Source organism: Odocoileus virginianus, chromosome 10, assembly GCF_023699985.2.
Source record: "Odocoileus virginianus isolate 20LAN1187 ecotype Illinois chromosome 10, Ovbor_1.2, whole genome shotgun sequence".
Classification (NCBI taxonomy): domain Eukaryota; kingdom Metazoa; phylum Chordata; class Mammalia; order Artiodactyla; family Cervidae; genus Odocoileus; species Odocoileus virginianus.
This window is the reverse complement of record NC_069683.1, coordinates 35,764,052-35,791,389: the sequence shown is the minus strand read 5'-3', so window position 1 is coordinate 35,791,389 and position 27,338 is coordinate 35,764,052. Positions and strand designations below refer to the sequence as shown.

General features: G+C 45.0%; 1 protein-coding gene across 1 annotated transcript in view; it reads left to right on the top strand.

The window, feature by feature from the left end:
• Positions 1-27,338, top strand: part of DKK3 (dickkopf WNT signaling pathway inhibitor 3) — a 50,460-nt gene that overhangs the window by 6,283 nt on the left and 16,839 nt on the right. The window contains exons 3-4 of the mRNA XM_020904943.2: positions 1,492-1,629; positions 4,415-4,498. Of these exons, the coding sequence (XP_020760602.1) occupies positions 1,492-1,629; positions 4,415-4,498 (222 nt within the window). The remainder of the gene's footprint in view (positions 1-1,491; positions 1,630-4,414; positions 4,499-27,338) is intronic.

Sequence of the window (27,338 nt, the reverse complement as noted above, 5' to 3'; positions counted from 1 at the left end):
TTTTAAATAGTAAAATCCTTTTTGAGGATTCATTTAAAGGAATAAAAATAGCCGAGAGTCAAGACTGCACTGTTGGGGAATTGCCAACCACCAGTTACAGCTTCTCTTTGTGTCTCTCATTTTAGATTCCTAGAGAGAGTGTCTGGTTGGCTCAGCTAGTCCATGATGTGGCTTCTGTTTGAGTCCAGTTGGCTGTGACCGGTCCAACTGTCACTAGCCCGCTCATCAAGTCTGGGTCTGGAAGTGGGTACAGATTCAATCTGGCTGATGTGTCTGGTAGAGATGCCATGGATGCTCATGACTGGAGGACAGTGGCCTCAGAAACCTACATTAGCAAAGAACACTTGTGTAAGACGGGCCAGAAGAAGGGTGTCCCACGGAATGAGTCATCTGAACCCCTTCAGGGCTCTCGTGCTCAGAAGGTGGAAGGGGAAGGACTCTTAACTGTGACCCTACCAGTCATGGGGAAGGGCTGTCCTAGGTTGGTCTCCACCCCCACTCAGCCCTGCAACAAGGATTTGGGAGCGAATAATTTATTTGCAGGCCTTCCCCAGTGGCTCAGCGGTAAAGAATCCGCTGGCAGTACTGGAGCCACAGGAGACACAGGTTTGACCCCTGGGTCAGGAAGATCCTCTGAAGGCGGGCATGGCAACCCACTCCAGTATTCTTGCTTGGAGACTCCCCATGAACAGAAGATTCTGATGGACTACAGTTCGTAGGGTTGCAAAGTCACACACAACTGAAGCGAATTAGCGTGCATGTAATTTATTTGTGATGTGATCCCAAAAACACTAGGGGGAAGTAGGGGAGTGAGATGGAAAAGGAAGAAGGCAATAAAGGCTGTGCTGATGAGCAGGTGACTTCTAGGGACATCTAGGGTTCCATCTCTCTGAGGTCCTCGGAGAGAGAGAAACTGTCCCCCTGGGCGGAGAGGGCACTGGGGAACTCAACCTCACAGGCTGTTCTTCCCGGATTGAGAGTTGTCCCTGGGGTGTTCACTACCTAACACTTGGCCCTGTGCAGACTGAACACGCTTCTGTAGTCAGAGAATGCTCTCAGAGAAACAGAGTTGGTTGCTGGCATGTAAGGGAATTGCATGTGAGTGACCTCCTGATTAGGACATGGGGAGATGGGAGTGGCACCAAGAGCATCTCTCAGGGGTCAAGATTGCTCAATGGGGGCATTCTCAAACCCCAACGCTGCCCTTCCCTGGGAATCTTGGGAAGTTACCTAGTAGTCCTGAGCCTCAGTTGCCCCACTTGTGAAACGGGGACATTAACACCCACCCCATAGGGAGACTGTGAGATGTAAGACGATAATATATGAAAAGATTTAGAACAATGTCTTGTTCTACTCAGTTCTCAGTGGTACTTATCAGCAGCACCATTGTTATTGCAGAAGAGGAAAAGAGAAGTAGTTCTTTTTTCTAATGGACTCTGATGTGTATCAGGAGAAAACAATATTGCTCATTAAATTCATTGATTTAATTAGATGGAAGCCGAAGAGGCTGCTGCTAAAACATCATCAGAAGTGAACCTAGCACACTTACCTCCCAGCTACCACAACGAGACCAACACAGAAACCAAGGTGGGAAATAATACCATCCATGTCCACCGAGAAATTCACAAGGTAAGTTGTGGCCAGCACTTCCTCCTTTTTTCAGTGCCCAGTCCCATCAGCGGATTAAGCTGTGACCTGTGTCCTCTTTCAGAGCGTCTGGTGTGCAGATGTTTACATATTTGATACACAAGTCAAAAATACACATAAAGATGGTAAAATACAGGTTAAAAGCCAGAGGGAATGAGGGAGATTATTCAAAGGGGAAAGATATGTATCAAAAACATAAATTGCTTTTGCATTGGAGCAATAAATTTAACTCTAGTCTTCCTGCCAGTCCAATTGCAAAGGAATGTTCAGGGATTTTTATTACTTGAAAGAAGGAAGCAAATAAGTGTTTAGAGAAAGACTTTCCCAGTATTGAATTTGAGGAATTTATCTCACAGGTTTTTATCTGTGATTCAGTAGGGAGTTGAAATAGAGTTCATGTTGCGCTGAATAGATCTTTACCATCTCCTTAGGAGGAGCTCAGATGTGATATACTCAAGTCTTCAGAATGGAAAACCTCTATTGCCACAAGATGAAACATTCATCTGTTTGCTGGCTATCCATTCAAAATTTTACAGTGGCCTGTTTTCCAACCTATCATGTGTCTAAGTGTCTCTTGGTCCAAAATCTTGCTTGAGGAGTGAGCAGGTTTGTTCTCAGTCTGACTTGAGGAAGAAAACATTGCAAAGGAAGGTGGCCTTCACTTGCCCCCAGCATGAGATGTCTCCAGGGTGACTTAGGTAGGGCTTTGAGATCAAATCATGTGGCCTGTTTTCTCTTAAAGAGAGTCTGGTGTGCAGATGTTGGGTCATTGTTAGAGGCTGTAAAGTTGACCTCTGATCTCATCTCAAGGCCTATGCACAAGGCCATGAAGATTCTCACAAAAGAGCCTTGCTTTTGTTCAAGTGTCCAGGTAATGACTGAGCTGACACAATAGCATTTCTGTGCCAGAGCGGATTAAAGGGTCAATTCTCATGGGCCATTGCCTTGACTATAAAGTGGCCTTTGTGTGGCTCTAGTCCCACTATGCACTCACAGCCCCAGCTCCAGAGCACACCCCCCACAGAAATGAATGAGCCACCTGCCAAACAGAATCCTTTAGCATTGCTCATCTGAAGACTGGAGAATTCCAGTCTTTGTCTCCAAAAGTGATTATTTTATTCCTGTCAAAACCAATATTCAGTCATCCTTTCTGACAATAATTAGCCAATAGGTTTGGCTGCTGCTTAAATTTGCTCCTTGTGAATGTCAGAATACCCAAGTGTGTGTCCTGCTAGTAACAAGTATGATTTTCAACTATGTGACCCTCACTAACCATGTTTAAGAAATAGGAAAATCAGCATCTGTAATACCTTATGGTGTCGTGGGGGCCAAAAGAGTTAAAGTGTGTGAGAGATGTTGTAAACAGTAAAGCATTATGCAGCAGCAAATTTTTCTTACTGTTAATATTGCCGTTGTTCTTATGGTGAAGTTATGGCATCTGCATGGTATAGTAGTTCTTGAGTGGGTTCCATGGAGCTCCTGTCCTGCATGATGCTTTATAAAAGAAGAGCTCAGTGGTGAAACAGGTTTGGAAAACATTGTACATATTTCTCTTCCTAGGAATACAAAAATGCACCTTAGTGTAATCAAACCTCAGAGAAGTCCCTGGATCTTTACATACAGGACTGTATAATTTTAAAAATATATAGCATTGGTTAATCTTGTGAAAATCTGGTATAAAAGGAAGAAGACATCATTTCTTTGCTGGAGAAAGGAATTATTTACATAAAAAATTTTAAAGTATGTTGGTGAAGACATGATCCTTATGCCTCAGAACTGGAATTAGACCTGGAATTTGATCCACTGTTGCACATTAGGCTAAGAGTTTCCACTTTGTTTTGGCTGCAGACGCCTGTGATATTAGAGCTGGCAGGAACTTTAAAGATGACCTAGAAATGAGAAAACTGTGAATCAGAGAACAGAAACGATTTGTTCCAGGTTACATACTAGACGGCCGTTGGTCTCTGAGCCAGGGGTCAAAGAACACGGATCCCCTAGCTCCTGAGGTTCTCTCTGTTCTTTTATCACCAACATGAGGGTTAGACCTGGCCTTGGATGGGGCGAGAGTGGCCTGAGTTTCAATCAGGCTTCCAATCAGGCTTCTAAGGCTCAGCTTTAACGTGCCCACTCCTGGCTACAGAAGCCAGGCAGACAATAGCGAAAGGAATAGGGGGCCAGGCCTTCTCTCAGCATGCTTAAGCACTTCTTTTTTTTTTTTTTTTAACTTTTTATTTGTCCTGGAGTATAGCCAGTTAACAGTGTTGTGATAGATTCAGGTGGACAGCAGAGGGACTCAGCTATACATGCACCTGTATCCATTCTCCCCCAAGTTCCCCTCCCGTCAAGGCTGCCACATAATTAAGCACTTTCTTGAGGAAACAAAACAGTTCCCCAGAATCAGGAAGGGGCTGCTCTAGCTAAAACCTGCTTCCTTCACTACCCAGGCCTGTAGTTGTTGAAAAGAAACTTGACTTGGAGCTTGAATAAGCCCCAAGAATGATAAAAATAGCTAGTGTTAAATGTTCGCGTGCCTTACACAGACTTCCTCAGTCCTCCCCTTGGCAGCCCCATGCTGTAGACTCTGCACTCTCTCTTAATCACTGTTCTGATGCTGCTGGTGGAGTTCAGAAACACAGGGAGGAGCGGGCATTCTGTCTACTTTGACAGATGCTGCTGCTTCAGAAAATAGAAAGCAGCAAAAAACCAACAACTTGGATTTGTCCAGAATCCCTTCTGTTTCACACTCACTGTCCCTGTTCTCCTGTAGATCACAAACAACCGGACTGGACAGATGGTCTTCTCAGAGACAGTCATTACGTCGATGGGAGATGAAGAAGGCAAAAGGAGCCACGTGAGTTGTCATCTTCCTTGCACTCACATCCCGATGCACACATTCCCTTGCTAAGCCTGCCAAAGGTGACCCAGACTTCAGACCGTGGGCAGAAAGGAGGGAGCTCCCGTGCGCCTCTCCTGCCTTGTATCTGCCTAGATCCCCCAATTCCTACATTTCTGGCCAGACAGGTGCAGTCCAGTAACAGGCTCTGCTTCTATCACTTTGCCTCAGAAATGGCAGGACATGGCAAATTCGGTTTTCATTTGCACGGCTGCTCTCGACCTTGAAAGGGGAACACTGAAGTGTCGGGTGTATTGGTTGGGGGTTTCTGGTAACAAGACCCAGTGCCTCTAACCTGAAAATCCCCTAAAGCCGCTGGCCAGACCCACAACCTTTCTGATCCCAGGTCTGGTCTGGCAGTTTGAGAGCAAGAAAACTTCCAGTGAAACCCAGTGGCCCAAGAGAAAGGCATCCTTCTGCTCCAGGCTTCACACTTGGGCCCCTTATGCTTGCACTTGCTACTCAGTAACCTGTTGCTTAGTCTGGAGGTGGGCTGCATTTTAGAGAATTATAGATTCTGAATGACGAGAGGGGCGTCATGTCACAGAAGGAAGGCCTGGCACAGGTTGGAGGGTGACCCAGGATGTCACTGCTCTCCAGACTTCCAGATCAGAGGTGACTCTGCTGCACCTTATCTTCACAAAGAGGTGGCTGGTTTCAGATGCAGAGGCCTGGTGAGGAGCAGACGGAGTGGCTGCCATGTAATTCAAGTCCATTGTATGAAGCGCCTCCTCTGTGGGGCTGGAAATGGCCAGCCTCTCTGTGCCCAGGAGCCTTATGCAAACTTCCCACCACATGTTCCTCCCTCTGCGGTGCCTAATGCATCCCCAGCCTTCCGAGGGGATCAGGGATAAAACCTGACCCCTTGTGACCTTATCATAAGAAGAGAAGCAGTGTACCCATAACCACTAGGGAGATGGTGTTACTGTGGTTGGTAGTCAATGGGTTCTTTTTTAAAAAATTTTTTTTATTTACTTATTTTTATTGAAGTATAGTTGATTTTCAATATTGTGTTCATTTCTGGTATATAACTAAGTGATTCAGTTATATGCACATATATATGTATTCTTTTTCATATTATTTTCCATTAAGGTGTATTACAGGATGTTGAATATAGTTCCTTGTATTATACAGTAGGACCTTGTTGTTTGTCTTTTTATATAATAGTTTGTATCTGCTGACCCCAGACTCCTAATTTATCCCTCCCCACCCCCTTTCTCCTTTCTATGACTGTGAATCTGTTTCTGTTTTATAAATAAGTTCATTTGTATCATGTTTTAGATTCCACATATAAGTGATATCATATGGTATTTGTCTTTCTCTTTCTGACTCCTCTTAGTATGATAATCTCTAGTTGCCTCCATGTTACTGCAAATGGCATTATTTTATTCTTTTTTTGGCTGAGGGTGGTATCTTGTAACTTTGATTTGCATTTCTCTAAGAATTAGTGATGTTGAACATGTGCCTCTTGGCCATCTGTTTATCTTCTTTGGAGAAATGTCTAGTTAGGTCTTCTGCTGTTTTTTTTATTGAGTTATTTTTTATTATTAAATTATGTGAACTTTTTGTAAATTTTAAAAAGTAAGCCTTTGTTGATCACATCATTGGCAAATATTTTCTCCTAGTCCATAGGTTGTCTTTTCATTTTGTTTATGGTTGCCTTTGCTGTGCAAAAGCTTGCAAGTTTAAATCCCACTTATTTATTTTTGCTTTTATTTCTATTGCCCTGGGAGACTGAGCTAAGAAAACATTGGTACAGTTTATGTCAGAGAATGTTTTGCCTGTATTCTCTTGTAGGAATTTTATGGTCGTGTCTTATGTCTAAGTCTTAAGCCATCTTGAGATTATTTTTATGGTGTGAGAGTATGCTCTTACTTTACTGATTTACATGCAGTTGTCCAGCTGCCCCAACACCACTTGCTGTCTTTCCCATTGTATGTTCTTGTCTCCTTTGTTGAAGATTAACTTCAGTGGGTATGCTTTCATTATGTTGAGATATGTTCCTTCTATACCCACTTTGGTAAGAGTTTTTTATTATGAATGGATGTTGAATTTTATCAAATACTTTTTTGCATCTGTTGAGATGATCATGAGGTTTTTGTCTTTTCTTTTGTTGATATGGTATATCACATAGATTGATTTGTGATGCTGAGCCATCCTTATGACTGTAGGATGAATCCGACTTGATCATGATGTAAGATCTTTTTATGTGTTTTTGGATTTGGTCTGGTAATATTTTGTTGAGAAGTTTTGCGTCTATATTCATCAAAGATATCAGCCTGTAATTTTCTTTTTTGGTATTGTCTTTGTCCGATTTTGATATCAGGGTGTTGGTAACTTCATAAAATGACTTTAGGGCTATTCTCTTCAGTCTTTTGAAAGAGTTTGAGAAGGATCGGTGTAAGTTCTCTGTATGCTTGATAGAACTCCCCAGTGAAGCCATCTGGTCCTGCACTTTTGTTTGCAGGAAGGTGGTTTTTATTTTTTTTTAAATACAGATTCTATTTCACTTCTAGTGCTCAGTCTGTTCAAATTATCTGTTTCTTTTCAATTCAGTTCTGGTGGCTATGTTTCTCAGAACTTGTCTGTTTCTTCTAAGTTGTCCAATTTGTTGGCATATAATTGTTCATAGTATTCTCTTTTTTTTATTTTTTATTTTTTTTATTTTTCCATTTATTTTTATTAGTTGGAGGCTAATTACTTTACAATATTGTAGTGGTTTTTGTTATACATTGACATGAATCAGCCATGGATTTACATGTGTGCCCCATCCCACGCCCTTTCCCCACCCCATCCCTCTGGGTCTTCCCAGTGCACCAGCCCCGAGCACTTGTCTCATGCATCCAACCTGGGCTGGTGATCTGTTTCACCCTTGATAGTATACTTGTTTCAGTGCTGTTCTCTCTGAACATCCCACTCTCGCCTTCTCCCACAGAGTCTAATGTTCATAGTATTCTCTTATGGTCTTTGTATTTCTGTAACATCAATTGTGATTTCACATCTTTCACTTCTTATTTTGTTTATTTGGGTTCTTTCTCTTTTCATCTTGGCAGATCTGGCCAGAGTTTTGTTGATTTTGTTTACCCTTTCAAAGAACTAGCTCTTGGTTTTATTGATTTTTTTCTGTTTTTAAAAAATTTCTCTTTTATTTCCTCTCTAGTCTTTATTATTTTCTTCCTCTGCTGACTTGATGGGTTCTTTTTGCTTGTTTTTGACACAGTACTCAGACATTTACTGCAGGCAGGGGGAGTCCAGTCAGCTTTGTATGATAGTACTGACCCCCCATTCAAGGGACCTGGGAGCTGATGGGGGGCAAGCCATGTGGTGAAATGGAAAGAGACCCAGTGTCACAGGCTGGAAGCATGAGTTTGTCACTTACAAACTAGGTCACCTCATTTCCCCCCATCTTTTAATGAGGCAGTGATTTTCACCATCTCTCCCAACTCTGAAAGTACAGAAGCCTGTGAAGCAAAGGTAGGATTGACTAAGGTCAGGAGAGAGGAGAGGCCAGCTTTTGAAGGTGGGAGAAATGAGAGAAAGAAAGAGAATAGAAAAAGAAAAAAGAAAAACCAGACAAAGAGATGGTACCAAGAGGGAAAAGCTTTAGAGTATTCCAGATTTAAGTCTCTGTGAGGGAACAGGGGAAACACAACTCTCAGGGATGTGGATTACAAAAAAAGCTTTTGTGTTCAAGAAAAAAAGGTGTATGATTGTATGATTGCATAGTTTTGTTCTGGGAAGCCTCCCAGAGCCCAGAGGGCAGCAGCACTGCTGTGAGCATCTTTGTAACTGCTGGAGGCCCTGATATACATCCCAAGCTCCCTGCTCTGCCCTCCAAGTAAGGCAGTTGTGTCAGGCTTGGAGCATTATGGCAGGGGGAACCAAGCTCTGAGAATGGCCGATTGGTGAGAGACAAGATCTCAAAGATGCCAAGAGTGGACGTGGGTCAGGGAGCAGCGCCTGCACTTGTGTGCTGCAGCCCCCAAGTTTGTGCCAGTTTTCCAGGGTCTGCACAGCCTGTGTGTCCCTGCTCTGGGCTCAGCTGGGGGGCCCAGAATTCCCAGGGCTGCTTTTGCAAGTTCACATGTTGATTGTGAGATGGAGGACCTGCAGGTACACCCCTGTGCGGTGCATAACCTGAACCCCTGTGTATGATCGTCCTGAGAATTCAGGAGGGTGACAGGAGGAGACACATCCAAGAAACCCAGAAGGTGGAGAATCACGGAGTTTTTCCAGATTCCTGCACAGGCCCTTGGGTTCTTAACTCAGCAAGTTTTTCTATGAGAATAAACTCCAATTTGAGTAGGAGAGTGACCCAGGGCATCTGATGCTTGACTGGCCAGTGCCTTCTGAATTGCATGGGGTCTTGAGAGAACAGACTGGAGACTTTACAAGGCGCCTGTGAAAGGGAGGTCATGTGGCAAGAACAATGGTATGTTACTGCAGAGCCTCGCTTGTTGTCAAGTGTCTTGCCAAGAGTCAGAGAAACAAGGTCTGGTTTCAGATGCCCACAGAATTCTTGCGTTTGAATTCTCTTTGTGTCTGAGTGGGAAGCCGTAACTAGATTGCCTTCAGAGGCATAAGAATGGCTGAACATCGTCACCATTGTCCCATTCCATAGTCTGGCAATTTAATGGTTTTTACCGTTGGCTCTGGAAAATGCGTTATGTGTCGATGAAGCATTCCCTGGGATGGAAAAGGGAGGCTTGCCTCTCAAAAGGACAAAAAATCGTAAGCTGTTCAAACCTTAAACTACTATAAATAGGGGCTGAATTCTCAGGATTTAAAACTCCCAGATGAATTCAATTAAACATAACCACCAAACACCCCATATTTTCCTTTCTTCAGATGCTGGGATGTGTATTCATACATATGGTAACCCGAGCAGGCCCATGGAAAGTCACAGACAGTAACACTATATGCCCGTCTAGAAAACCTAGCACAGTACGTGCAAGGCATTGGTCTGTTTTTGCTTTCACACTCGAAAGGGGAAAGGACATGGCAGCTTGTTATTTCACCTGAGCGCACGGGCGACTGTGATATGGTCTGACGTCTTTCTGTGAAGCTTTTGTGTGGAGCCTCCGCCTGTCTCCCTTGATGGGCCACTGGGTGGGCTGACCACGGCTCTGCTGCTTTCATGCAGTGGGTTAGGAGGGAAGTGGCGTGTTGGAAGCCGGAGAGCAGATAAGCCATTATGCACACATACAAGGCTTTTGTTTATAACTGTGTCCCCAGATACGAAGCATCTGGCCCAATTACCCAAGGCACCATTTTGAAGGGACGTGTACTCATTAAAATATAACTCAGAACTACAGAGCTCAGCACGTTGTGCATCTGTTGTCTTTTCTGTTTTCACATTAGAGTATGATTTAAAATATCATACATAATAAGGTATTTTCTCCAGCTGAACATACCTTACTTGAACCCACTGTTTCAATCACAGACAACCAGCTCCAAGATATTTCTTGAAACTTCTGAGGGCCTAGGTAGACAAATTTCACTACCAGATTTGTCCAGAGAGTAATGATTTGAGTCATCCCATGATTTCCTTGTCCACGAGAACAATCAGGATAGACAGCAGACTGTGGAAAATGGCGATGGACTTCTCCGCCAGTGTGAACTCAATGTCGTCTTCTCTGCCGTGAAGATGCTTTGCTTGTTATTTGTCTTCAAGTCTGGGGGAAGACAGATGGTCAGTGTGGCTGGACTTCAAGATTTGTTTGTTTCCCATTGAACAGTAAACATCCTGTTACTTCAAAGCCCAGAGAGACTCAGCAGGAGTGTGGGCAGAGAAAGCATGTTGAATGGCCTCTTTCCCCAGGAGACCTTGAGTTCTTCCTTGTCCCCAGCTCGTTCGTTTATCACAGAGTAACTGCAGGTGAGGTGTTGGCTTTGTCTGGTCCCTCTGCCATGATTTCTGAGGCTGAAGTCGGCTGTATAGATTTTATGGAATTACAGAGGGCACCATGCTGACCAGTCATTGCAGTTTATTTGAACAGAAATGCATCAGCAGCAGGCACAGGTTCCTTGCAGTAGTCCCCAACCTTTTTGGCACTAGGGACCTGTTTCATGGAAGACAATTTTTCCCATGGTCCAGGGTGGGGGAGATGGTTTTGGAATGACTAAATGCATTGCATTTATTGTGCACTTTATTTCTATTATTATGACATCAGTGTCACCTCAGATCTTCAGGCATTAAATCCCAGAGGTTAAGGATCCCTGCCTTGGAGAACTTTGGTCACTACCCAAAGGTTCAGCCTCCTGGAGAGTTCTTTTGGGTGTATATTGGGGGGCTGAGTGCATTGCCAAGTCCCGGGAGATGTTGCCCTTCTCTGTCTGTCAGTCTGGGGGCAGAGTGAAGTCTGAACAAGGTGTAAGGCTCACCTAGGTTCAAACCTATCCTAACCCTCATACGCTCTGTCCTCTGTGGTTCTGTTTCTTTCTTTATCCAATGAAGCTAACCATCCTCGGTTCACAACACTGGGTGAGTCTTTAAGGAGAGGTTTATAAAGCTCTTTGTGTGAGGCTCATTATTACCGAAAAGTAATTAACACTGGGTTCTGACTGGCTTCTCCCCTGGGTCCCAGGAACCTACTGCAAAAGTGGAATTCCCCTGGAAGCTGAGGATGTGTTTCAGGACTCCATGGCCTCTTCCCACTGATGTCTGTGGCCTGGGGCTAAGTTCTCTAGAGCCCTGCCTCACCCTCTGAGTCATGTATTTTGCTAGAAGCTTGTGCTCCCTGCTTTGAGCCTGACTCACCCTGCACTTCTTGTTCTCATGAGTCATAAGTGACTGGTTTGGGTATTGGAGTTACAAACAGAAGGAAAGATGGACCTAATGAATAAGAAGAAGCATAAGTGATGTTCAGGTGCTAACAAGTTCCCGGATGGGGCCAGGTTGGCAGGATGTATCTTGGTTTCTATAGAAACAACACGCTTGTGGTTCTAAGAGTGATCCATAGTCTCTTGTGAATGTGCAGTTCTATAGTCCTGTAACCAGACACTTGGGTCCTTTTGTGTGTCTAGGTTTCTATTTTGCATTGATTAGTAATTTCTGGCCAAGCATAAGGCCCTTATGCCTTCATCCAGTAGGAAGGAATTATAGGGAAAATTGAAGAGCTCTGAATCATTCCAAAAAGTGGATAAGCAGTCCCCAAATAAATAAAGTTGATCTAAGAGAGCAATGTTTAAGGAGTAGGCATTTCTTTTTGAGCTATAACCTGGCAATATTAAATTGTACTCTCCTCAACCTAAATATCAGAGAAGGCAATGGCACCCCACTCCAGTACTCTTGCATGGAGAATCTCAGGGATGGGGGAGTCTGGTGGGCTGCAGACCATGAGGTCGCACAGAGTCAGACACGACTGAAGTGACTTAGCAGCAGCAGCAGCAACCTAAATGTCCTTCAAGAAGGAATTTGTGATTCCACATGCAAAATCAAAATACTGTGAAGTTGATGAACCAGTTGCACACAGGTTTCATATATGTTGGTATAAAAGGATGTCTTCAATGAAACATTAAGTGAAGAAAAAGCAATTGTAAAGCAATATGATGCTTTACATATATGACGGTATATTTAAGATATACTTGATATATGTGCATGCACTCTCAGTGGCTAAGTCATGTCTGACTCTTTGCAGCCCCCTGGACTGTAGCCCGCAGGCTCCTCTGTCCATGGAAATGATTTCCTATGCAGGAATACTGGAGGGGGTTGCCATTTCCCTTCTCCAGGGGATCTTCCTGTCCAGGGATTGAACCCACATCTCCTTCATTGGCAGTCAGGTTCTTTACCTCTGAGCCACCAGGGGAGCTCATATTTTATACATACAGTTTATCTCATTTTTTAGAAAAAAAAGTATACATTAAAACACTTGGCAAAATGTATACAAAATCATTACTATAGTTACCTCTGGGAGAAATTAACTTTGCAGAGACTTTGCCTCCATAGATTTCTATATGTTTTGAATGTTTTAAAAAGAGTTTGTGAACTATTTACAATTTTGCTGTAGACATCTATCTCTATTTTTGAACAATATTGCAAGTTTTTCTTTGTGTAAATCCTAGAAATTAAATTGCTGTGTCAAAGTGTATACGATGTAAGATTTTGAGAGATGTTACGATTTTCCTCCAGACGGTTGTACTGTTTTTGCTGTCAGCAGCGATTTCTGAAATAACTTCACCAGTTCTCCCTCGCCTGCAATGGGGTGTTATAGTGGGTGACCACTTGTGTCTTCTCCTTGTTTCCATTTCTTTGATTATTAGTAAGGGCAAGGGGAATCACTGTTTGAGAATTGTAAGTTGTAGGCAACATAGAGTTCTCTGCAGATTTATCTCATCCCTCCTCTTCCTCAGGAAGAAGGGTCAGTTTTGCATGCCAGTCTGTTCCCAAGACCAGATACCATCTGGCCCAGTGTGGGGCAGATTAGGAAGGTGTGACATTCCAGCAGGGACTGTCTGTGTGTTCCATGTCCCTGGCCATGGTTGCTGGGCTGTGAGTCACACCCTGGAGTAGGTGGTGATGATGTGCAGCCTACTGCCGCCACCTCTGTAAACACAAAAAGACAGGCCCTCCCTCCTTTCTTCTCTGGCCACTTCCACAAACACCCCAAACCAAAGCTTAGGTACCCTCTGAGAGGAGGAACACTTCAGGGGTTGGGTAAGGCTTGGGCCCAGGAAGAGCCAGCGTAGAATACAGCTCCACTGCTGTTAGCTGTGTGACTGGTGAGACCCATTAACTGCTGCAAACCTTGGTTTCCCCGTATGTAAAGCGAGTCCATCGAAGTACCTTGCACATAGTGCTTCGTGAGGATAAAACAAAACAATTGGGATAACAAAACCATACAGCAACTAGAATGTACAAATAAGCAGTCAGTAAATGTCAACTCTCTGTGTTTTATCATTATTTGATTACCTCCAAACCATGGCTGTCAGAATTTCGAGTATTAGTTATTCAACTCACCCATTTATTTGCACGTTCACTGAGCACTTCATGTGTGTCTGGCAAATACATGTAAGAGATGGTCCCTGACAGCAAAGAGGACCCAGAATAGCAGTGAAACAAAAAAGTAAATGGGTCATTACAACATGGATTCATATGTATTTCCTGAGGCAGAGGTGGGAGCGTTGTGTGTGTCAGATGAGGTAGATTTTGTTAGGAAACAATCCTTCCTGGTCTCTGGAGTTTCTGCAGGTTTTATGAGCAGATGTAGTAGTTGCCTTTTGGTTTCAGACTATCTTTTCTTTTTTTTTTTCATTTATTTTTATTAGTTGGAGGCTAATTACTTTACAATATTGTAGTGGGTTTTGTCATACATTGACGTGAACCAGCCATGGAGTTACATGTATTCCCCATCCTGATCCCCCCTCCCCAGCCTATCTTTTCAAGGATATTTGTACAGCAAGTGGCTCTACTTCTTGGCAGAGGGCATATTTGCTTGCAGTCCATTACATAAGATTTGGTGCTCTAAGCTTGAGATTTCTCAGCTGTGATGCATACCTACTACACACACTTCATCCACCTGGGCCCTTCCACATTGCCTCCTGGGACTGGAGGGTGAGGAGAACTGTCCCAGACATGAAGGTCATGCTGCTTCTGGGCTGTCAGCAATAAAGTCCTTTGTCTCTGATCCAGGAGTCTCTTGTCTCTGCCAGTAGCCATGAAACTGTGACCAGCTCACTTACCACCTTGTAAGTAAAGTCTCAGCCACTTTACACATCTTGGCAGGCTTCCTGAAAGAGGTGGCAGTTCAGCAGTATTTTGAACGGTGTCTAGGAGTTCTCAGTTGTGGGGAGGAAGGGCATTCCTTGCAGAAGCATTCTTTGTTCATGATCAGGGAGGCATGCGGAAATAGAACATGTGTCTGAGGCACACTGCAGAGTTTAGAATGCCAGAACTGGAGGCGTACTTGCGGGAGCCACAGATGAGGCTGCGGGGAGGCAGGAATTAGATCAGAAAGGGCTTCAAGAGCCCAGCCAAGGAGTTGGAAATTCATGCTGTTAGGAACATACCGGGCGTCTGTATCAGGTATGGAGGTTCCACACAATCCCCAGTCAAAAGAGCCAGGAAGCCGTGGTTTGGATGGCATAGGCGTTGGTGGGGACAGGATTTCGCTTAATCCGGCTGAAAGTCAAGGGCCAGTCATCTGTGTCCTGCAAAAAGTCTGGCTTCAGGGCTTGGAATCTGGAAACTTTTGCTTAGAAATAGAACACACTGCTTTTGCTTGGTGCCAATAGGCAGGCCAAATAAATGACAGTGATTGAACTTGAAATCTCATTAGGCTGACGGCTGCAGAACAAGATGATTTCTGGGGCTTCTGAGTAGCCTGAGCATGTCAGGGGCGGAAGAGGTCCCTGTGCAGGTAGCTGGCTGTCCCGGGCTATTAGGGCCTGGAGATCCTTCCAGACTAGCTTGGGGCCTTTTCAGTCTGACTATAAGATCTGTGGCTCTGCCCCTTCTTGATCTTTGGCATAGTTCTGAAAAACTCACAGAGCTCATGAGTCCATTTTGTTCTATTTTTAAAATAACATCAAAGACCACATTGCCTCATTTGATCAGTTTGACTCAGAAAGTGACCAGATTAACCATCCCTTCTCCAAAGCCACCTATCTCTCTTTTCCTGGGTAAATCCTGGTAACGTTCAGATCAACCAGTCAGTGCTATGATGTGATTGAGTGCTCAGTGACTCAATCAAAATGACAGTATTAGTAACAGATGATGATGAACATAAGACCTGCTGCTTATGGGGCTCTTGCTCAGGATCTCTTGCTTGAGATCTGACCAGCTTCCCTTCACATAATCCTCATGACAGCCATTCAGGGCACATATCCTCTTGACCCCATTGTATAGATGCAGTAACTGAGGCTCAGCCAAGATAGATAGCAGAGTAGAGAGCCAGTACTAAGAGAAAAAAACAAAACAAATTACTTACTTGCCAAACCTCTAAAACCCATGTTCTTAATAAAACATTTTTTAAATTGTGGTAAAATATATATAAGGGCTTCCCAGATGGTGCAGTGATTAAGAACCAACCTGCCACTGCAGGAGATGCAAGAGACGTGGGTTTGATCCCTGGGTCACAAAGATCGCCGGGAGTAGGAAATGGCAACCTATTCCAGTGTTCTTGCCTGAGAAACCCTATGGACAGAGGAGCCTGGCAGGCTATGATCTATGGGGTTGCAAAGAGTCAGACGTGGCTAAGCACACATGCACACAAAATATATATGACATAAGATCTACCCTCCCAACCATTTTTAAGCATATAGTTCAGTAATGAGAACATGTACATTGCCATGCAGCCTGTCTCCAGAACTCATTGCATCTTGCAGAACTAAAACACTGTGCAATAAACAATAACTCGCGTTTCCTCCCTCCCCCTGGCAACTACTCTTCTATTTTCTGTCCCTATGAATCTGACTATTCTAGATACTTCATATGAATGAAATCATATTCTTATTTGTCCTCTTGTTGTTGGCTTATTTCACTTAACATTATGTCCTCAAGGTTCATTCATATTGTAGCATGTGTCAGAATTTCCTTCCCTTTGAAGGCTGAACAGTATTTCACTGTGTGTATATTTTCATTTATCTGTCAGTGGACATTTGGGTTGCTTCTATTTCTTGGCTGTTGTGAATCATATGCGATGAGTGTGGGTGTACACATCTCTCTCTGAGTCCCTGTCTTCAATTCTTTTGTGTGTCTACCCAGAGTGGAATTGCTGGATGATGTTATAATTCTATTTTTAATTTTTGGAGGCACTGTCATACTATTTTCCATAGCAGCTATGCCAGTGTACATTGCCACCGGTGGAGCCTGAGATAGAATGTTGTGTTACCTCTTGGTTTCCATGACTGTAGACTTGAGAGAAGTCCTGGGCCCAGTGTAAGCTGAAGGGCTTACTAAAACTCCTGGGCTCTGTTGTCCTAGGTCAAGACAGTGCTTTCCCAACACTGGGCCCACTAGCAGCCTCTGCAGCATGGCCGCCATAGTCTCAGGGGTGTCTTTGAGGTGTAACTGATACCAATAAGCAGAGATATAACTAAGCGCTAACTCACAGCCCCAGCCTGTCGCCTACTTGCTGAAAACCATTTCCACCTCTGCTCACCCACCAGCTAGGTGTAGGCAGGTTCAGGCTGTATCCTTGGAAATTCATCTCTAGGATCCAAAGATGCGGTTTTCCTGATGGTTAGGAATCTACGCCCCATCGACACCCTCCTTTGTGAAATCCCCCAGAATGTCTCCTACAAGAATCCCAGAAGCTTTGGGGAAATCCCGCTTTCCTGTCAGGGCACTGCAGACTGCTGGGAGCCCAGGTAGCAGCTCAGGCCTCCACGGAGAGGGTTTTGTGGTGGTGTGCAGTTTTTTAAAACTCCCACTGGTGGTAGAGAGGGCTTTCTGGGAGGTGGGCCAGAGGACAGGGCATCTGGGATCAGAGGCAGAGCCCATGGAAGGGAACTGACTTGGGATGCAGGTTTGGGATGCAGAGGTAGGTATTTAATGTTCTCAGAGAATTCACAGTCATGCCCCAAACCTGATGAGTTGAGCTGGTCTCCCAAATCAGGCAGGAGTATCTTCTCTTGATCCCATCCCTAGCAGACTGTAGGAAAAATGATGGATGAGGATTGAGTCATCTAAATGTTTGCCCAGATCTCATCTTTCTGTCTAGACCCACTGTCAGTTTCATTTTTCACCTCCACCTCCTGAAGAGAAGAGAAAGAATAAACATGACATTTGGGTATGTTTTATGGGAGAACAGAGCAGTGGGATTTGGAGTCTGAAGTGTCATGGGTTGGAATCTCTGCTCCTTGGGTGATCTGCCCCACTGCTCTGAGCACTGGTTCCTGCTCTGTGAAAGGAGGAGTTAGTGACTTCACCAAGGGTATTTAGAAGGAAGAGATAAGTCATGGAAAGAATCTGGCACTCAGTGGAAGCCCAATAATGTGAAGTCAAGTGGGCCTTAAGAAGCATCACTATGAACAAAGCTAGTGGAGGTGATGGAATGCCAGCTGAGCTATTTCAAATCCTAAAAGATGATGCTGTGAAAGTGCTGCACTCAATATGCCAGCAAATTTGGAAAACTCAGCAGTGGCCACAGGACTGGAAAAGATCAGTTTTCATTCCAATCCCAAAGAAAGGCAATGCCAAAGAATATTCAAACTACTGCACAATTGTACTCATCTCACACGCTAGCAAAGTAATGCTCAAAATTCTCAAAGACAGGCTTCAACAGTATGTGACCATCTTCCAAATGTTCAAGCTGAATTTAGAAAAGATAGAGGAGTCAGAGATCAAATTGCCAACATCTGTTGGATCATTGAAAAAGCAAGAGAGTTCCAGAAAAATATCTATTTCTGCTTTATTGTACGCCAGAGCCTTTGACTGTGTGGATCACAACAAACAGGAAAATTCTTCAAGAGATGGGAATACCAGACCTCCTGACCTGCCTCCTGAGAAATCTGTAAGCAGGTCAAGTTAGAACTGGATAAGGAACAACAGACTGGTTCCAAATCGGGAAAGGAGTACCTCAAGGCTGTATATTGTCACCCTGCTTATTTAACTTATATGCAGAGTACATGATACAAAATGCTGGGCTGGATGAAGCACAAGCTGGAATCAAGATTGCCAGGAGAAATATCAATATCCTCAGATATGCAGATGACACCACCCTTATGGCAGAAAGTGAAGAACTAAAGAGCCTCTAGATGAAAGTGAAAGAGGAGAGTGAAAAAGTTGGCTTAAACTCAACATTCAGAAAACTAAGATCATGGCATCTGGTCCCATCACTTCATGGCAAATATGTGGGGAAACAGTGACAAACTTTATTTTTTTGGACTCCAAAATCACAGCCATGAAATTAAAAGATGCTTGCTCCTTGTAAGAAAAGCTATGACCAACCTAGACAGCATATTAAAAGCGGAGACATTACTTTGCCAACAGAGGTTCATCTAGTCAAAGCTATGGTATTTCCAGTGGTCATGTATGGATGTGAGAGTTGGACTGTAAAGAAAGTTGAATGTTGAAGAATTGATGCTTTTGAACTGTGATGTTGGAGAAGACTCTTGAGAGTCCCTTGGACAGCAAGGAAGGCCAATTAGTCAATCCTAAAGGAGATCAGTCCTGAATATTCATTGGAGGGACTGATGTTGAAGCTGAAACTCCAATACTTTGGCCACCTGATGTGAAAAACTGACTCATTTGAAAAGACCCTGATGCTGGGAAAGATTGAAGGCAGGAAGGGAAAGGAACAACAGGATGAGATAGTTGAATGGCATCACTAACTTGATGGACATGAGTTTGAATAAGCTCCGGGAGTTGCTGATGGACAGGGAAGCCTGGCGTGCTGCAGTCCATGGGGTCACAGAGTTGGACACAACCGAGCGACTGAACTGAATAAATGTAGATTCTCCTTTCTGACCTAATTTCCTGGACCTCTGTGGTCCAGAAGCAGTGATTTACCGAATATGGTGGTGATAAATTAGTACATGTATTTATTTTGTTGCAAGATTTCTGTGCCTGGAAACCCAGTAACTGAGAAGCTTTCTCAGGTGCTAGACCAAACAGATGAAAAAGTTATTGTGTGTGAAGAAAGATCTTGTGTCAAAGATAAAGTGAAGCAAGATTTCACTGAGTTTCAGAAGTATAAAAGGCAGAATTTACAGGGTCATTTGAGCTCCTGTAGACCAGAGTTGAAAACATGGGCACGTACATTGCCATCCTTCCCACTGCCACACACGTGGCAGACATCACTAGTCAACTGTGGTTATTTCCGAATGAGCCCAGAGTTTCAGAACCTGAGATAGCAGCACTTCAAGCAGCTATTAACCAAATGGAAAAGCACTCTTCTTGAAATCCATTTCCCTTTCCTGCTGTGGACCATATCTCTCATTGTACAGATGGGAAAACAGAGATGGGGTTGGAAGGGGGCACATAATTTTCTCTAAATCATGCAACTGATGGAGTTGGGACCTCATATCCAGTTGTCTGTGACAAACCTAGACAGCATATTTAAAAGCAGAGACATTACTTTTTCAACAAAGGTCTGTCTAGTCAAGGCTATAGTTTTTCCTGTAGTCGTGTATGGATGTGAAAGTTGGACTATAAAGAAAGCTGAGCACCGAAGAATTGATGCTTTTGAACTGTGGTGTTGGAGAAGACTCTTGAGAGTCCCTTGGACTGCAAGGAGATCAGACCAGTCAATCCTAAAGGAAATGAGTCCTGATATTCATTGGAAGGCCTGATGTTGAAGCTGAAACTCCAATACTTTGGCCACCTGATGTGAAAAACTGACTCATTTGAAAAAGACCCTGATGCTGGGAAAGATTGAGGGCAGGAGGAGAAGGGGACGACAGAGGATGAGATGGTTGGATGGCATCACCTACTCAATGGACATGAGTTTGAGCAAGTTCCAGGAGTTGGTGATGGACAGGGAAGCCTGGTGTGCTGCAGTCCATGGGGTCACAAACAGACACAGCTGAGTGACTGAACTGAACTGATCCAGTTTAGTTGGGTTTTTAATACACTGTGTGGACCTGGAGTTTCCTGTTCAGGAAGCAGGGCCTTTGTGTCATCGCTTCTGTGGCATCTGAGATTAGTAACCAGGTGTATGGTCTGCCTAATGCTGAGAAGTTGGTGATGACCAATGGGGAGGGGTCTTCTTAGGTTTAGGAAGCAACATCAGAAGTTGATGAAGTGGTAGCCAGGAGAAGCATCTAGAAGACAAACTTGAGAAGGCCTTGTCTGTTGTGTTTACCTCTATATCAATAGGGAGTCAGCGCTTAGTAGTTGAGTGAACACATTTAACAGATGAAAGTTATATGACCAAGGAGTAAGCTGGGGACTATGAACAGAAGTAGCCATCATTGAAGATAAGATTCAGCGAAGAGCTACAAATATGTAGATGAGTTTTTATTTGCTTGAAAAAAAATGGTCCTCTCTGTTTTTCTTGCCTTCATGTGTTCTTCTATATTATTGAGCACCTACTGTTTTCTGGGTTGGATACCAGGTGTTTTTACATCATGTATTCTTTAATCTTTATAATACTGAGAGGTGGGTGTTATTTTACAGATGAGGACACTGGAGTTAAAGAAGTTAAATTCTCTAGATGGTAGATGGTTGAACAGTAGAATGTTCCTATTCCTCTGAAACTTTGGCCTTCTCAATATAAAGATATATTTCTGATAGGGAAGGTCATGGAAGTTTGCAGCCATAATTTGGGGTGGTTTTGAAGAGGTTATCGTGATGCTTTCTGCATCTAGTTGCATTCCCATCATTTATATACAGAGTCATTGAACACCCCTTTTCTCCCAAAATGTTCAAAATAAAAAACCAAAACCATGAAAGGACTACTGCATGGCAGTAAACCCAGGGGGTCTTTCCCTTGGGGTCACCAGGAGAGGCTATCAGGTTAGGGAACCGTGGAATCTCTCACCCACTTGCTTTAGTTCTCGCCATCGGTCGATTGTGAGAATCATGCACTTGAAGGGAAACATTCTAAACCACCGAGGAGGAGCTTTTAAGTGGGTGGCGGGTGCCCGTATCTGAAGTCTGGCCACTGACACGTTTCAGTGATGTGATGTGGAAAATACAGCCACAGTCTGAATTTTCCATAGTCTCATTATTCATGGCCTCCCAGAAAAGGAAGCAGGTACAAAAGGCAGAGAGAGCCCACTGCCTGGTGATTAGTGGTCAGGATGGAAAAACATCTTGCCTCACAGACTGGGGAGGCCTGCTCCCCAGGCCAGTGGGGCCCTGGCGGCTCCAGGTGGGTGGGGCCCAGCAGACTCCATCCCTCTCTGGCCCTGCAAGCAACAGGCCTTTGAGTCAGCTCCTCCAAGTCCAGTAGACGTTTGCTTCTCCCATTGTTCTGGGTTCCTGTTTCTTCCCCATCCTGGGTCCCATCTGCTGGACCTCTTTCCCCAGAAAGAATCCACACCCCACAGCAGAAAGGCTGGATCAAAGGCCAGTAGTCATGGTTGGTGCCGGCCTGGGCAGAGCTGCTCCCCTCCCCCTGACAGTTCTGCTGGGATTTGGAGGGCAAGAGAAAGGACGAGAATGAATATTCATTGAGCACCTACTATGTGCCAGGTGCTGTGGACCATTTCCTAGAAGCTATTTTCCTTCACTCTTACCAAACCCACCTTAAACAGTGGGTACCAGTCCCGCTTGAAAGATAAGGAAGCACAGAACAAATTGCTAAGGTTGTGCAGCCAGTAAGTGGCAGAGTTAGGATCTGGAAATAGTTCTGTCTTATTCCAAAGCCTAGCCTTCTTCTAAGTATACTGTTTTACAGAAGGGGAGGTCACTAATAGTAACTGAAGGTCTGGTCCAGGCCATGATATGTGGACATGCTTATCACTCAATCTTCATAGCAACATAATCGATTTGGTTTTGTCATCATTTTACAAATGAAGTAATTGTAGTCCAGTGACACTAAATGATTTACCCAGCAAGGAGAATTGAGAAGGAAGCTGTAGGACCCACCACTGTAGGGATATGCACGCATGCTTAGTTGCTCAGTCATGTCTGACTCTTTTTGTGACCCCATGGACTGTAGCCCGCCAGTCCATGGAATACTCTGTCCAGAGAATTCCTCTGTCCATGGAATATTCCAGGCAAGAATACTGGAGTGGATAGCCGTTCCCTTCTGCAGGGGATCTTCCTGACCCAGGGATTGAACCCAGGTCTCCTGCATTGCAGGCGGATTCTTCACTGCCTGAACCACCAGGGAAGCCCACTGTAGTGGGTCCTTTTTATAGCCTGTGGCTGGGTCTCAGCTTGGAGAGCTGGAGCAGGCCTGGTGATGGGGCTGGACTCCTCAGCATGGGTGTCCCGGTGGGCAGCCTGGGGCCATCGTGATGATGTCAGACGTCTAGGTGTGCCTTGACCACTCTCCCTAGACTGGCCCGCCGCCTCCCCCTTGAAGCCGTAGCTTCCTGTGCCCCCCGCCATTGCACGAAGATGAAGCAAAATGAGACATGGCCACTTGTGAGCAGAACCAGAGCATATGTTTTTCCATGACTGAAACATATTAAAGCTTTTTCCAAGCTCGTTAGCACAAATGGTTCGACTTGGAAGGTTTAACAATTCCACAAGTCCCCTTTTAAGTCCTCACTGTGGTGAACTTTGTGGGGAGTGTTGGGGGGAGGAAACGCATAATTGCTGATGGCAGGAAAGAGGCCAGGACCGAGGGGTTTGGAAACCCATTCGAGGCCCGGGGTGGATGCCAGTCTGCTTCCCCACCCAGCAGCCTGGCAGTCGGCTGGGAGAGTGACTTTTTCAGCATGGAGTGGGGGAACCAACTTTGTTTTTGCTTCCTGTTGATTTACATTTTCTTAATCTTTCCCTTTTTATTTTCCGTAAAGAAAGTTGAAGGAATTCTTTGAGTTGTTTTTCTTTTTCTTTTGGCCATACCACATGGCATCCGACTCATTAGAAAAGACCCCAGTGCTGGGAAGGATTGAAGTCAGGAGAAGGAGATGACAGAGGACGAGATGATTGGATGGCATCTCCGACTCAATGGACATGAGTTTGCACAAACTCCAGGAGATGGTGAAGGACAGGGAAGCCTGGTGTGCTGCAGTCCATGGGGTCACAAAGAATCAGACACAACTGAGCGATTGAACAACAGCAATGCATGGCATGTAGAGTCTTAGTTCCTCGACCCAGGATCAAACCCATACTCCCTGCAGTGGAAGCCTGGAGTCTTAACCACTGGACCATCAGGGAAGTCCTGAGATGTATTTTTTTTTTTTTTAAAGGGTACTAGATGGGTGACTCTAAAGCAACAGTTCTTAACCTTGGATATGCATTACAATCACCTAAATCTGGACAGAACTCATGGAAAAGAAATGCACTTTGATTTTCACCAGCTTTTATATTCAAGTGGCACTTCCTTCAGTCTTGGGAGTAGACAGCCAACCACACTATCATTAGTGCTACCCTTGTTCCCAGAAGCAGTCAGGTGGATTTTGTGCTCTCTTGCCTCTGTTGCAGATGACTTGAAATAGCATTTACACGCATTGCTGCTTAGAAATTAAGGTTATTGTCAGACTGGCTAGTAAATCTTACTGCTCACTGTGTTAGTAAAGAAGTCCATAAAACACTGTATCTCAAAATATTTTGATAATGGCATTTCAGTGCAGTCATTTTCCTTTGTCATCTTGTGTGTTTTCCTTTATTCACCTAGTGCATAATTCCGAGAATCTATAGACTTTGCTAAGCTGTCATAAGAGTCCATGGCATGAAAAATGTTAAGTTCCCTCCCTGTTTTTATAGTGGCCAGTGCCTGTACTGAGGCCTCTTAGTTGTTTAGATTTAGATGTGGCCTCCCCAGTGGAGGGGAGGTTACTGAAGGAGATCTGTCTGTTGCATTCCCTGGAGTGGGATTCACCCCCACTGTAGATGGGATTTGACCCCCACACCCCAGCAATGCCAGCCTCCATTCAGGTGATTTGAAGCCTAAAGACTCTATAGACCCATTCATTCACTGGACACTGAAGTTTGAAAAAAATTGGATCACCAGCTTTGCAAGTGCAGGGTTGAAAGTGCAGAGTTCAGGCCAAACTCAGGGTCGGAATGTGCAGTGGTCCCAGACCTGCCATTTGACACCAGGCGGCCCAGGGGGGAAGCCTGCAGACCCCCATGGCTTAGGACTCCTGGGAGGCGAGTCTTCCTCTGGGAAGGCCCTGGCTGGGGCTTGGTGGCCGGAGTCACCTCCTGATGTGTCTCCTGACCTCTGTCTCCCTCTGAGTCCTGTTTCACCAGCAGCTCAGCTTGAGGACACAGGACATGTCCATCGGAGATTTTTAGCATGTTGAGACTCCGGCTCCTGGAGTCTGTTCCTCCTTGGAGAAGACTTGACCTGCTGCCCTGCAGACTCAGCCCCGAGCTGCTGAGATGAACAAAGAACAAAGAAGAGAAGGAAGATGGGCTAGTTTCCAGCAGCCCACTTCTCTCCAGCATGTGAGCCAGGATTGAGCCTCAGAACGATCTCCTCTGAGAAACTAGATCTTTTTTTAAATCATGTATGTTATTTTATTACGGAGTCGAGTGACTCAAAGTACTATCATATTCTTCACTAAAATATAATTTTCCAAAAATGATTACCCAAGCATCAAGTATTTGCTAATGGATATTAGTGTCCTCTTAAAATATATAGAAACTTCTTGAGTTTGGTTAGCAAGCCATAAAGTGTACTAAAGACTACAGTTCTGTTAAGGTGAAGTCTTGAGAAACTAGATCTTATGTAGACACTCTCTCCAGGGCTAAGGGTGTGTCAGGACATGACGCTTTTCACGACTTTCTTCCCGAGGCAAAGGAAAAACAATTTGAAGGGGCTGGGTTGGGCCAAGTCAGCTCATGGACTCATGTGAAGAGAGTGAAAAGAAACCAGTTGAGTAAATTTGAAGAAACTCCATCCTTCCCTAGAGAGAGAGGGAGGATCTTAAGTAGAATCCAGTGTGGTGGTGTTCAGTTGCCTAGTCATGTTTGATCCATGGACTTCAGCATGCCGGGTCTCCCTGTCCCTCACCATCTTCTGGAGCTTGCCCAAACTCATGTCCATTGCATCAGTGATGCCGTCCAGCCATCTCATCCCCTGATGCCCTCTTCTCCTTCTGCCCTCAATCGTTCCCACCATCAGGGACTTTTCCAGTGAGTCAGCTGTTCACATCAGGTGACCAAAATACTGGAGCTTCAGCTTTACCATCAGTCTTCCCAGTGAGTATTCAGGGTTGATTTCCTTTAAGATTCACTGGTTTAATCTCCTCACCAAAGAATTGATGTCTTTGAACTGTGGTGCTGGAGAAGACTCCTGAGAGTCCCTTGGACAGCAAGGAGAATCCAATGTAACTTAGCAGTAAAAACATTCTCAGAACCTACTTAGCTTAACTCTTGGGAAGCCTGAGCAGACACTGGTACACTGTCCCTGAAACCCACTCTACTGCTGGTTCATCTCCCACATTATTCTTTCCCCTGAATGAATGAAGAAGGAATCACACAGCCAGTTGTGTGAGCTGTACCAGGCTTAGCTGGGGGCAGGTGAATGTAGATTTCATTTAAGTTTCATCCTCGGAACTGCTTTGTTTGAAAGTGAGCTTCCCAGGTGGTGCTAGTGGTAAAAAAACAAAAAGAAAAATCCCACCTCTCAGTGCCGGAGATGCAAGAGATGCAGGTTCAATCCCTGGGTCAGAAAGATCCCCTGGAGGAGGGAATGGCAACCCAGTCCAGTATTCTTGCCTGAAGAATCCCATGGACAGAGGAGCCTGGTGGGCCACAGTCCATGGGGTCGCAAAGAGTCTGACACGACTAAAGTGACTTTCCTGCCGTGCATGCATGAGGTGATTTCCTTAGGGCCTGTATGAGGAATTGTGTGAGGTTGGGGACACAGATCTGTGGCTGCCACAGGCCCTGACTGGACACCCCACCCCACTGCAACCGCATGGGAGCATCTGGGGAAAATGCCAACACAGAGGGGACCTCTGATTCTGTTTGCAAGTATCACAAAAAGCGGCTGAGGCTCAGCAGGACTGGAGAGAAGGAGATGCAGAATCTGCATGAAAACGTGAGCCACACCAGCTGTTAGTATTTCAGCCCCGAACCAGGAGAGGGGGAAGAGGAAGGTGACGAGACTTCTCCGAGGTGGCCGAGAGGTCTGCAGAGGCAGCTCTGTAGACCAGTGCTGACAACCTTGTGGGACTTCCCTGCTGGTCCAGTGGTTAAGAACCCACCTCCCAGTGCAGGTTCCATCCCTAGGCAAGGAACTGAGAGCCCACTTGTCTCATAGCGACTAAGCTCGAGTACCCCAACTGCTGAGCCCTCACGAAGCCTGCCTGCTGCAATGAAGAGTCCATGCAAAGACCCAGCACAGCGAAAAAGATTATGGAAACAAGAACCAAGACGTGCCTTTCCATAAACACTCTTGTCATGACTCCCTGCAGCCGGCTCCTGGGAGATCTCCCATGACACCCAGATCCCTCTGGCTGGGAGGGCCCATCCTCTCTCCCAAGAGGGTTGCTTGGGTGATCTGTTTACCCCAGCCTCAGCGGTGTCAAACAACCATGCCTGTGGAATGCTTGTGGATTAGGGGCTAGGAATTTGGACAGGTACAGTGAGATGGTTCATCTCTGTTCCATAGTCTGAGAGCTCTGACTTGAAGCCAGAGTGACTTAGTGGCTAAGGCTGGAATCTTCTAGAAACTCTTCACATACATGCTTCTGGCTGTTGCCTGGGATATTCGTGGTGCTGCGGCTTCTCCACGTATGTAGCCAGGGCTTCCCCCCAGCATAGAGCCTTGGTTCAGAGGGCGAGCATCTGAAGAGGGGACAAGTCAAGAAAAGGCTGTATTGCCTGTGACCTAAGCCTGAAAGTCACAGCTTCACCGCACCCGATTTGTTAGAAGTGAGCCTAGGTGCTCTTCGAGGGTGGACAGGATGGTTGAGGGAACTGCGCTTTCTGTTGTTCCAACTACCTATTTCAAGAAACAGTCCAAAGATGCTGTAAGTGCTCTGGTGAGATGAGGCTGGTGACTCAAGTGAAAGATCTAAGACAGCTTTGGAAATTGAGTCATGATGACCCACCTTGGGTTGCCTAGAGACACCAAAGACCAGCCAGCCATAGGTCACCTTGGCTGATGCTGGACAGGGTCATCCCTCAGAGAGAAAAGCCAATTACAGACACTAGAACCAACCCCCCACCCCTAGCTCGAGTCTTGAATCTTCCACTGTCAGGATCAGCAAGTCTTACAAATGCCTGCTGGTCTTTGGAACCTGAATGTCATCCTCTTTCCACCCAGCTTTCACTGGG